We start from the raw sequence: 12,943 nt of genomic DNA, 5'->3' as shown, positions 1-12,943 counted from the left end.
TATGCTAGCCCATTGACAGGCACAGGCCCTGCCATTGCACTTTCTCTAGGAGGCACGGGCTGATCTCTGGAGCATACACATCGGGCATCTTTGTGTGAGCAGCTCTCCACAGGAAACATTGCAAGTGCTGATGGCTAAGAAAGTGGAACATTGGCTTCTTACCGTGTCATGCTTTTGACCTTCCTCAAATGGAAATGAAAAAAGGGATGACATTATAAAATAAAGAAGAAAATGCTTTCTCTGCTTTTGATGTGTCTACTGGCTTTATCCAGCATCTCTCTCTCTCCTACAGGGTGAATATGATAGTCCAGGTGATGACATGAATGACAGAAAGGTAAGCCGGCCTCATGCTGCACTGAGTGCCTGGGGTACAGAAGACCATGGATGAGTGTGGAACTAGATAGAAGTGTCCTAAATGTTCTGTTTATCTGCTTACATATACATATATGAATAGATATATTATTTCTAATTTAGTTAGCTTTCATTTTTTTATTATTGTTATTGAGGTAATATTGGTTTATAACATTGTATACATTTCAAGTGTACATCATTATATTTCGATTTCTGTGTAGACTGCATCATGTTCACCGCCCAAAGACTAATTACTATGCATCACTGTTCACATGTGCCCTATCACTCCTTTCACCCTCCTCTCTCCCCCCTTTCTCCTCTGTATCTATGTGTTTGTTTGTTTATTGTTGTTTTTATCTTCTACTTAGGAGTGAAATCATATAGTATTTGACTTTCTCCATCTGACTTATTTTGCTTAGCATGATACCCTCGAGGTCCATCCATGTTGTCTCAAATGGCAAGATTTCATCTTTTTTTATAGCTGAGTAGGATTCCATTGTGTATATATACCACATCATCTTTATCCATTCATCCACTGATGGACACTTAGGTTGTTTCCAAGCCTTGGCTATTGTGAATTATGCTGCAGTGAACATAGGGATGCATATCTTTATGCACTCAAATTTTCATGCTCTTTGGATAAATACCCAGAAGTGGAATAGCTGGATCAGATGGATAAGTTCTTAGAATCATACAATGTTCCAAAATTGAATCAAGAAGAAGTAGAGAATTTGAATGGACCAATGACCAGTAAGGAGATCGAAACAGTAATCAAAAACCTCCCCCAAAACAAAAGTCCAGGACCAGACAGCTTCCCCAGTGAATACTATCAAACATTCAAAGAAGACTTAAAACCTACTCTTCTCAAACTCTTCCAAAAAGTTGAAGAGGAGAGGAAGCTTCCTGACTCCTTCTATGAGGCTGACATTATCCTGATACCAAAACCAGATAAGGACAACACAAAAAAAGAAAATTATAGGCCAGTATCACTGGTGAACATAGACGCAAAAATCCTCAACAAAATACTAGCAAATTGAATATAATAATACATTAAATCAAGTGGGATTTATTCCAGGGATGCAGGGATGGTTTAACATCCACAGATCAATCAACATGATACTCCACATTAACAAAATGAAGCATAAAAATCACATGATCAACTCAATAGATGCAGAGAAAGCATTCAACAAAATACAAATCCATTTATGATAAAAACTCTGAATATGATGAGTATAGAAGGAAAGTACGCCAATACAATAAAGGCCATATGTGACAAACCAACAGCTAATATCATACTCAATGGTGAAAAACTGAAAGCTGTCCCTTTAAGAATGAGAACCAGACAAGGATGCCTGCTTTCACCACTGTTATTTAACATAGTATTGGAAGTCCTAGCCAGAGCAATCAGGCGAGAAAAGGAAATAAAAAGGGATCAAAATTGGAAAGGAAGAAGTGAAACTGTCACTATTTGCAGGTGACATGAGTTTATATTTAGAAAACCCTAAAGAATCCACCAAAAAAACTATTAGAAATAATAAATGGGGCCAGCCCAATGGTGTAGTGGTTAATTTTGCATGCCCTGCTTTGGCGGCCTGGGGTTCGCCAGTTCAGATCCTGGGTGCAGACCTACACACCACTCATCCAGCCATACTGTGGTGGCATCCCACATAGAAGAACTAGAAGGACTTACAACTAGGATATACAACTACGTACTGGGCTTTGGGGAGGAAAAAAAAAGAGGAAGATTGGCCACAGATGTTAGCTCAGGGCCAATCTTCCTCACCAAAGCATAACTTTAAAAATAATGCTTTAAAAAAAAAAGGAAATAATAAAATGAATACAGTGAAGTTGCAGGACACAAAATCAACATAAAAAATCAGTTGCATCTCTATACACTAACAAAATAACTTTTATACAGAATAACATTTCTATACACTAACAAAATAATAAAAGAAAGAGAAATTAAGAATACAATCCCATTTACAATTGCATCAAAAATAATAAAATACCTAGGAATAAATTTAACCAAAGAGGTGAAAGACCTGTACACAGAAAAGTATAAAACATTGTTGAAAGAATTTGAAGAAGACACAAAGAAATGGAAAGATATCCTGTGCTCATGGATTGGAAGAATTAACATAGTTAAAATGTCCATACTTCCTAAAGCAATCTACAGATTCAATGCAATCTGTATCAAAGTCTCAAGACGTTTTTCATAGAAATAGAACAAGGAATCCTAAAATTTATATGGAACAATGAAAGACCCCAAATAGCCAGAGGAATCCTAAGAAAAAAGAACAAGCTGGAAGTATCACACTCCTTGATTTCAAAATATATTACAAAGCTATAGTAATCAAAACAGCATGGTACTGGCACAAAAACAGACACACAGATCAATGGAACAGAATAAGGAGCCTGGAAATAAAACCACACATCTATGGATAGCTAATTTTCAACTAGGGAGCCAAGAACATACAGTGGAGAAAGGAAAGTCTTTTCAATAAATGGTGTTGGGAAAACTAGACAGCCACATGCAAAAGAATGAAAGTAGACCATTATCTCATGCCATACACAAAAATTAACTCAATATGGACTGAAGACTTGAATATAAGACTTGAAACCATAAAACTTCTAGAAGAAAACATAGGCAGTACACTCTTTGACATCAGTCTTTGCAGTATCTTTTTGTATACCGTGTCTCACCAGGCAAGGGAAACAAAAGGAAAAATAAACAAAAGGGGCTACATCAAACTAAAAAGGTTTTGCTCAGGAAGGTAAAAGGAAACCGTCAACAAAATAAAAAGACAACCTAACAATTGGGAGAAGATATTATACATCTGATAAGGGGTTAGTATCCAAAATATATAAAGAACTCATACATCTCAACAACAAAAACCCAAACAACTCAATTAAAAAATGGGCAAAAGATTTAAACACACAATTTGCCAAAGAAGATGCACAGATGACCAAAAGGCACATGGAAGGATGTTCAACATTGCCAGTTATTAGGGAAATGCAAATCAAGACTACAGTGAGATATCATCTTATGCCCGTCAGAATGACTGTAATTAACAAGATAAGAAATAACTACTGTTGGAGAGGTTGTGGAGACAAGGGAACCCTCATACACTGCTGCTGGGAATGCAAACTGGTGCAACCATTATGGAAAACAGAATGGAGATTCCTCAAAAAATTGAGAATAGAACTACCATACGGTCCAGCTACTCCGCTTCTGGGTGTTTACCTGCTTGTATACTTTCAGCACTTCTTCCACTGCTCCCAGCCCTCCAGACATTTGGAAATATGAGGGCCATTTCTGGTCATTGACACGACTGTGTGTATGGGGGTGCTACTGGCATTTAGTGCCTGGTGGATCCGCAATGCTAACCATCCTGAAATATATCCGACAGTCCCACACAAAAGCATTATCCCACCCCCTGATGACAAGAGGGCCTCTTCTGAGAAACGCTGAGTCCAGATTCCTTAACTGATAGGCAGGGAAACTGAGACACCAAAAGACTGAGCAGCTTGCCCACAATAACACTGCCATAATAAACAGAGATGGGGTTTGGAACACCTCTCACTCTCAAATCCAGTGTCCCTGCTAAAAATGTATTATTATCCATGCCATTATGGCTTTTTTGAGGGGTCATCTTTAAGCTATTCTTCTTATTCTCTAGGCAGACAAGTGGGGTATAGTCTCTTTAGTGGGGACTGTCCTGTCTGGCCGTCAGCCCCTCATGCCATCCTACTGCCTGGCTTCCCCCAGCCTTCAGCAACTCTGCCAAGCAGAGGAGGGTGGGCAGGGGTGGGAGGGTGAGGAATTGAAGCCCAGGAAGTTTCCCTCCCCCAAGCTCTGTTGTCTGGAAAATCGTTCATCCCCCAAGCTGCCTTTTGAGCAGCCTTCTTTTATCCTGCCTATTAGTCGCTGTTATGAAGTGTTAAGTATTAAAAACATAAAAGGTCTTTTCCAGAAATACTACTATGATTGCTTACACATGTCCCACTCTGCCTGCCCAGGGAATCTGCTGTAGTATTGCGATGTCTTAACCTCATCTGTTTTCTATCTGATGCTAATAGTCTCGGTGTTTAATTTCCTGAAAAGTCCCGGATCAGATTTAAAGGAAAAGGAGGAAGCATTTCTCCCCACATTTCACCTCCCTCACCCAGACCATTTTCTGTCCTCCGGCTCTCTAATTTCACATTCCTCCCCTTTAAAGAGTGATCACCACCACTGCCCAGTAAGAAACCTCCTGCTTGGTGGGTGGTGACCCCAGCCTCTCAAGGTAGAGCGCTTTACAGGAACATTCCAGAGATAAGGAACACACAGAAACTCACAGCCAGCCTTCTGTTATATGCACAGAGGCAGAGAGAAGCAAAGTGTAGACTGTTCAAATTACGTGTGTACTTGTCTTTGGAATGATGTTATACTGTTATTAACAACAAAACCTTTTAACAATAAATTTTCCTCCCAGGAAATGTTTTGCTTAGGCCCATGGTTATTCCCAGCGTGCATCCCAGCTGGTGAAATGGGTCAAGTCTAGGAGGCAGGGAGAGACGGCCAGGCCAGAGCTGCATCTTGGTAGATAATTCCCAAAGCTGATGTGCAAAGGATGCTCAGTGGGGGTGGACAAGTATCTTCGTAAGACAAGAGACCCTGTTTTTGTAGCTTTTTCTTGGTTTTGCTGGCCAGTCCTGGTGTCCTTATTTTTCTCTTCTAGAACCATGGTTAGGGAAATAAGTTTGCTGTGATGGGGGATGAGAGAAACCATGAGTGAGAGTGGAAGCTTTTTTCTGTCCATTTGGGTTGGTAAACTGATACCTAGCAAGGTGAGGAAACTGGTTCTGATGTCTGTAAATGACTGTGCAGTCAGGACCAAAACCCCAGTGTCCAAGTGCCGCCAGCTTTCTGCAGCCATGTGGACACAGCTTCTCGTGTACGGCAGGGGGACTTCACATGACACTTGGATTCGTTCCTGTAGTTTCAGTGGTATATGGGTGGGACCTAAAGGGTATCCTAAAGAAGAAAGAGCCCAAACCTCTGAATATGTACTCTCTTCATTTTTATTACCTTATAACAGTCTAGTGTTCTTGGAGAGGGCTGCAAGAAGGGTTTTGGCTGGATGCGAGGGAGAACTCCTGCCTTTGTTGCTGGAGCACGTGGAGAAGAGTTGGGCGCTGCAGTGCGGGATCGCCTCTCTGGGGCCTTTAAGGGTGATTTGCAGGAGCATCCCAAGCTGCCTACCCTGCCACTCCCTGGATCTTCTTCACTCTTCACTCCCTGCAGTTTGTGGCTGCTCCCACGATCTCCCTGAGGCCCGGCTCCTCATAGGCAGACCCCAGGTAGGCCCAGAGGCCACTGCAATGCCATCTCCTTCCCTCCAGCTTGCCTGGTGCAGCTGTGCAGTCGTGATGACTCAGGCCCGCCAAGGGCTGCAGGTCTCTCTCCCTCCTCCTGGAGGGTAACTAAGAAGAGGCTCCCTCCCTCTGGAGAACAGGGGTTTCCCGCCTTTCCAGAAAGCAGGGCAGCAGGAAGAGGGAGCAGTGTGGGTGTGGATGGGTCCCTCCTGGCTGCCAGCAGCTACCTAATTCCACATTAGCCGGAGCTGCCTGGTTTTCTCAAGTGTCCCAGAGAGATGACTATTGCCATCTTCTGAGGCCTGCCTGACCCATTAGCTCCCTCCGGCTCCCCCGCCCTCCTACATGGGGAACCCGGCACAACACTAGAATGTGCTTTTCTGTAGTAGCTTTTACGCCCTTGGTCCTGGGTTTTGCAGATGTTTGTCTGCTCTAGTGGACGTTTATACAGTGACCCACCAAAAGGTGAGGGAAGAGAGTCAGTCCTGTCTTTCTGACAAGAAGGGTACTTTTCTTCTTGGTTTCCCTTGAGGATTAATTTTCCCATCCTGCACAGCTCCCATTTTACTGACGGAGGAGACCTGGATGGTTGAAGTGACTTGCCAGAAAGTCATAGGTCATTGCAGGATCTGGGAGTGGAATTCCATCCTCTCGCATTCAGATCCTCCCTGTCCTGTCAAGGCCTCGCAGCTGGCTACTGCTGGCATCTTTCTGCCTGTCACAGGTCCAGCTGCTCGCTGAGGAGCTTGTGGCCTCACAGAGGGCCATGGGTCTCAGATATCTTGCCATTCTCTGGCATTGCAAATGGTTATAACAGTTGAGTTCCTTTATAGTCTCATGAAATACTTAAATGAACAGACCCATTGTCAAATGTGATCCCTAGCCAGCCAAACTGGCCGCTTGTATGTTCTGAGCCATTAGATGGGGTGGTCCCTGTGGGTTGTTGCTTCCTGCCACAAAGGTTTGGGGTCAAACTGACATGCCTGGAATTATATCCGGGGCCTCTGAAATAAGGCACTGTCGTTTGGGAAGGAGCTGCAGACCCACCCTGCTCGATTGCAGGCTTGGCCAGTCGGTGAAGAGAACATAACGTAGCTTTAAGGGAGAAAATGGATTTGCTAAGAGCTGCATTAGAAGGTTCTAGACTCTGCAAGTTTAAGGGGATTGTTATGGGTTACTGTGGCAGTCCTGCACTTCACTCACACCATGCTAAACCCCATGGGGCAGAGACTCCAGAACATGCCTTCCCTCACCCTGACTGCTGGTCTGTTTTGGAGCCCTGTAACCTGGAGTGTAGCATGATTCACTTGGTCTTGAACTATGTGTGATTAAACATTTGTAGAGATAGAAAAGGGTCTATGGCACTCTCTTCCCCTCTCTCTGCCTCCCTGGCAAGGCTATGTGAGCTGGCCTGGGCGTCCAGGCACAATTGTTGCATCGTTCCCAGATCTTGGGCTCTGTAACTCCAGCTCTCATGCAGGGGCTGCCTAATGATTTCCTCCTCTCTGTCCATCTAGCCCATCTGCACTGAGCTCAGACAGCTCTCTTGGCTCATCCTCTTCTGTATCCACAAACTATGCTTGTGGCTTTGTGCTTAGAGGTGCCACTCTGAGAAGGGGATTTTCTGGAGGTTTCTTACAGCAGGTTCGGGATCTAACCAGGGTTAAGGCTTGTGAGCTCGGCTCTCAGTCTGGGCCCAAGCCAACTGGGCCGCACTGGCTTCTTGGAGCATTTTTAGTTTTTCCCTCCAGGGCCGTGGCAGATAGGTGTTCCTTAGGCTCAGGTTTTCCTGGACCTGTGACTTGGAGAGTAATTTTCTCTAGAGGTCAGAGCCTATGAGGCAGGTGGTGATGTCATATAGCCCTCAAAGGAGTCTTTGCTTGTATCTCTTGATGCAAGTTGGCCTCCCTTTGGGCCACAAATGATGTCACTGTGACAACCAGGTGCTGTTGAGTCCAGGGTTTGCACTGGGGAGAGGGAATAAAAACCCAAGCCAGTGGAAGCACCCAAGATGAGGGGGAGGAGGAGATGTAATAACAAGATTAGATTAGCAGTCACCTGCCTGGAATGAGCAGCATCAAAACTCAGGATCTGAGACCTTCCTCTGCCCACTGTGCACTGTGCGACCACTTTTTGTTTTGTCTGGGTTTCCTCCTTTGCAAATGGTGGTAACTGTGAATGCGGTTTGCTCTATCAGGGTCCACATAATTTCTGGTTCTATTTTGTGGTTGATGGGAGATATGATGACAATAAAAGTCTATAGCCATTAACTAGGAATGCCAGTTCTTACTTCAGTTTTAATATCATGTCTTTACAGGGTCTTAGGTGAAAAGGATGGCTTCCTGTGGGGCTGATGTTCAGCTGGATATCCAACATATCTGATTAGAGTAGCTTCTCTTAGACAGAATTCCATGTGACTTCTGTGTGAAGTGTAAGGAGATGTGATGTCTAAGGAGAAGAAAGAACATAACAAGATAGCAACTGTATTCTAAGTCTGTCAATTCTAGATATACGATTTGATTATGTGCTTATATCTATTCAACATGAATGTCTAGATCATGTCTAATGATGGTTCATTACCAAATTACTTAATTTACTTGTGGAAAATCTGTGAAGCTTGCTGGCCAGGTGTTTGGAACTAAAATTTGGCTTGCCCCTGGGATTGATGCTCAGGTTTTATCCACATGTTCGTTCTGATAAAGGTAGTGTGAAAACATCACAGGATGGCATGGCCTGATGTGTTTGGTGCATCGTTTCCTCCCTTAACCTCTAGAACGTGTTCCACTCAGGTTTTACCCCCACCCTCCCACTGAAACCACTCTTGTCAAGGTCGTCAGTGACCTTTAAGTCACTGAATCTGATGGTCACTTCTCCGTTCTCATCTGACTTGACCCATCAGCAGTATTTGACGCAGCTGGTCATTTTCTCCTCTGAGAAACCCATCGCTCCTTGGCTTCCAGGACACCACACACTGCTGGTTCTCCTCCACATCACCAGCTGCTCCTCTGCCTCCTTTGCTGTTGTTCATCACCCTCTTGACCTCTAGATGTTGGAGCACCCTGGGCCCAGATGGCAGACATCTTCTCTTCCTACTCTCTCTTCCTTGGCAATTGCATCCATGGTTTAATGACTTCACAAATAATCTTTTCTCTGATAACTCTCCAATTTGCATCTCCAGTCTGGACTTTCCCTTGAACTCCAGACTTTTACATCCAGCTGCTTACTCAGTATCCCCATGTGGATACCTAAAGGGCATCGTAAACCAATGCATCCCAAACTGAACTCTTGCTTCCGTCTTTCTTAGCCTACTCTTCCCACTGTCTTCCCCATTTCAGTAAATGGAATCACCATTTACTCAATTGCTCAGGCCACATTCTCATTTTCTCTCACCCTACATCCAATGCAACAGTGAATCTTACTGGCTCTACCTTTAAAATATAAGCAGAATCAAACACTTCTCATTACTTCTCCCACTACTTTCATGGTTCAAGCCACCATCAACTCCTCCCTGGACCATTACAGTAATATCCTTGCTCCTATGCTAGCTTTCAATGTATTCTCCACACAGCAGCCAGGTGAGCTATCTGCAGTTAAAATCATTTCTCCCCCACTGCCACAAATCTCCTAATGGCTTCCTTCAAGGTCCAAAAATTTTAGCATGGCCTAGCAGCCCCTGAATGTTCTGGCCACCCCAGTACTTTCTGGCATCATCTCCCATTACTCTCCCCCTGCTCTGTCCCAGCCATACTGCTTCCCTGTCCTTCCCAGGAGATACCACATGTACTTTCCTTAGGACCTTTGCGCAGGAAGAGTGTTCTTCTGCCTGGAACACTCTCCTACTTCCTTCAAGTCTTAGCTCAAATGTCACCTCCTCAGAGAAGCCTTCCCATCTAAAGTAGTGCCCTGCTGTCCCCTCCTTCATATTCTACTCCCTTACCTTGATTTATTTTTCTTCATAGCATTTATATGTCTTATATGTTCATGTGTTTGTATTTGTCTCCACACACTAGGGTGCAAGCTCCATGACAGCAGTGAATTTGTTTGGTTTACTGCTGTATCCAGTGTCTGGACAGTGCCTGGCACATAGTAGATGTTCAATAAATTCTTGTTAAATGAGTGAACAAATGAATCCCTGGGCTCATTTTGCTGAATTAAGCTGGATGAAGCAAGAGAAGGGAATAAAGGAGGAATTATGATTACTAGCTGTAGCACTGCCTTGGAGTTTGATAAAGGTCAGCTTTATTATTTGGGGAAGGAGAAGTCAGTTCTCCTGCCTTTGGACATCTTTCCTGTGGATGTCTCACGAGAATTTTCCTAGACGCTGGGCTTTGAGGATTCAACTTTGACTTGCTAGGATGGACAAAGGAAGGTGAACAGTGGCTCCCCTCTACCTCTAATATATTTCCCTATTTTTTCTGTTTAGCTGCTGTATCAAGAATGGGCACGCTATGGAGTGTTTTATAAGTTTCAACCTATAGACCTCATCAGGTAAGACATGGGAGGGGACTCTTGGGAGGACCCTAGAGATGCAAATCCTGAAAGATATGTGTTGACCCTCTCAGCCACTGGCAGTCTGTTGGCTAGGCAGAGGGATCTGCTTTTCTAAGTTGTAGGATTCCTCTGTTCCATGTCTGATGGATGGAGAAGCAGCTCAGGGACAGGCTAGGGGGATGGAGGCTGTGGGGCAGCAGATAATGTAGAGTGATGTGCCGTGACTTCCATCTTGGGGTCTTCAGCACTATGGTCTCTCTTCTCTTGCCTGCCCTTTTGTAGGGAAAGGGGTGAATGGAGTTCTCTCTCTTATACTGCCCTTCAAATTTGTCCTAGAGTAGGATCTGGGTGAAGCAGATGCTTGGGTTATGTCCAAGTGGCCAAGTGTTGACCAAGAGAAGGGAACACCTGAGAAATCACGTGAGGAATAAACTGGCTGGTCTGAGAGGGACTGTGAACTTTTCATGGCTTCTCCAAATTAGAAGAGAGGAGAGACTGGATCCTAAAATCCCTTCTTTCAGTACTGCCCCTAAAATGATGTCCTGTTACCTTGAGAATTTCCCCAGCTTCTACAGAACTTGGGTGAAAAGTCCTTTTAAAAGAACTTACTAGAATGCAGTAGGTCTGATTAGTCTAAAGGGGGTTGATGGCTCTAGAAACTCAATGGGCTCTTAGAGCCCAGCCTCTTTCCCAGCTAGAATGTCGGAGGCTAACCGTGAAGTGGAAAAGCACTGGGCTGAGAGTCTGGAGACTGGGTTCTCATCCAGGCCTGGCCACTGCGGGCTGTTATTTCTTTGGGCAAGTCACATTCCCTCTTTGGTCTTCAGGATCCTGCAGTCCTAAATTGGAAGGCTGAACTGAGGGCTCTGAGAGGAAATTGGGTAGAGCATGCTCATTTGGAAAAGATGGGGATTTTCAGCCCCGTGACTGGCATAAGGGGCACACTGCCACACAGTCACTTGTGGCTCTTCTAATGAGCTCATTAATCAGCCAGCAAACACAGAGAGTGCTCCTGGCTGATTGCCCTGGGCTGGGATCGTGAGAGGGGTGGCAGCCAGAAGGATTGAGTGCAGAGGGAGGAGTTCCAGCTTCTTCTTGGAAGAAGAAAGCAGCTTGGGGGCCACAGTCAGGGCAGGTTCGCCGCCCACACGGAGATGCGACAGCCCTCCCAGGGAACTGGGAGCGCGGTTGGATGTTTCTTGACAGCAGGTGTTTGTTCCAGCTGAAGACTGTTAACTGAAGCGCTCGGGTCAGGGAGCAGGGCCATGGGTGCCTGTGACGGAGGCTCCCTGACCCAGCACCTCCCGTTCTCTGCCTGCCTTTTACGAGGGACAGGCCACCTAGACTGTTCTCTGGGCCACACCAAGGCTGCTTCCTCCATGCTTGGTGGGCTTTGATCTTCTTCTCTGCATCTCAAGTGGCCACCCACTCTGTCGCCTGTTTTCTTCAACTACTCATTCGTTTTAAAAAAATGTGATTAAAAAATAAAAAATCTCCCTTCCAGAGAGCCCTGTCTTTTCCCCAGAGACTTCAGGTGACTGGCTGCCAGCTAAGTGGGAAATGGCTCCAATATGTTCTCAGTTTTGGCCACCAAAGCAGCCTCACCTGCAGGGGAAGAATTGCCTTTGGAGCAGAGCCCTGCTCTGGGGCCTGGCGGTTCCTGAGCACAGAGAGCTCAGATCTGTCTAGACGGGGCACAGTGTGCTGCGGAGCTGGAGGCTGTCCACTATTCCTCCCAGATCAGGCGGCTAGGGAGCCTCCACAGCCCCTGGGCGAGGCCAGCAGCTGGGCTGGGAGTGGGGAAGGCTGCAGCCTCCAGCATCTCTCACATATTGGCTGGAGGGAAGGGACGCTAGCTAGTGTGCGTGTGCGGAGTTGGGGGCTGTTGTCTAACAGGGGTACAAGGAGCTCTCTGACCTCAAGGAGCTGCTGGAAAGAGAGAAAGTGGCAGTAGTGGGGAGAGGGAAGGGGTAGGGGCATTATGAGCACAGGTAGGGGACAGAGACAGGGAAGGCAAGGAAAGGCACCTGGAGGGCTGGTAGAGAAACCCGGGGCGGGGGCCGGGGGAGGGTGTGGGGAACCGCCCAACTCAGCAGCTCCCCCTAAACTCGCTTCACGCTGCCTTCCAAAGGGCCCATCTTGCTTTTCCTGCTGCGGTCAAAGTCACCTCCTTCCTCTCCTTCACCATCTGCCCGCTCTGCCAGCCTCTAGTCTGACACCAGGTCCAGGCCCGCTTCTTCAGCACCATTTCTCTCTTCCACCATTTCTTCTCCATCTTTCCTGCCACCACCTGTCAGGACGACTTGGCCCACACAACCTAGCCTGTGGCCACCTTCCCTGAACCGTCACTGGCCTCCCACTGTGAGAGTGTCATTCGTTACTACTTACTAATGTGCACTGTACCCTCTTGGTGCCTTTATGTAGAAGTCGCAACCATATGGTCTGTGTGGAAAGATTGACAGAAGCAGGGGAGTCTTATACAAGGAGAGAAGAATTCACACAGAGGCCTGGCAGAGGTCTTTCCCATCTATTTCCTTAGGCTTTCAGCTTCTAGTGTTTAGCGCTGAGCCTCTGATCCTCCCATGAATCCCTGCTGCTCCTTCCTGTGCCCATCATTTGGAGCATTCTTAAAGCACTGAGCAGTTGAGAGCTCAGCCGGGGTGGGGGTGGGGAGGTACCTGTGTGCGTTTCTGAAGCTCTGGGACTAGCTATTCTTCTCCTTCTGCAGGCTTCGAGCCTAAAC

General features: G+C 45.9%; 1 protein-coding gene across 3 annotated transcripts in view; it reads left to right on the top strand.

Annotated features, from left to right (window-relative positions):
• ANO2 (anoctamin 2) overlaps positions 1 to 12,943 on the top strand; it is a 334,494-nt gene that overhangs the window by 116,497 nt on the left and 205,054 nt on the right. For all 3 annotated transcript variants that reach the window (XM_070494504.1, XM_070494502.1, XM_070494503.1), the window contains exons 9-10: positions 293 to 334; positions 10,133 to 10,197. In XM_070494504.1, the coding sequence (XP_070350605.1) occupies positions 293 to 334; positions 10,133 to 10,197 (107 nt within the window). The remainder of the gene's footprint in view (positions 1 to 292; positions 335 to 10,132; positions 10,198 to 12,943) is intronic.

The sequence above is a fragment of the Equus asinus genome, chromosome 22, assembly GCF_041296235.1.
Source record: "Equus asinus isolate D_3611 breed Donkey chromosome 22, EquAss-T2T_v2, whole genome shotgun sequence".
Taxonomy (NCBI): Eukaryota; Metazoa; Chordata; class Mammalia; order Perissodactyla; family Equidae; genus Equus; species Equus asinus.
Note: the sequence above shows the minus strand (reverse complement) of the source record. Positions and strands in the feature narration are given on the sequence as shown.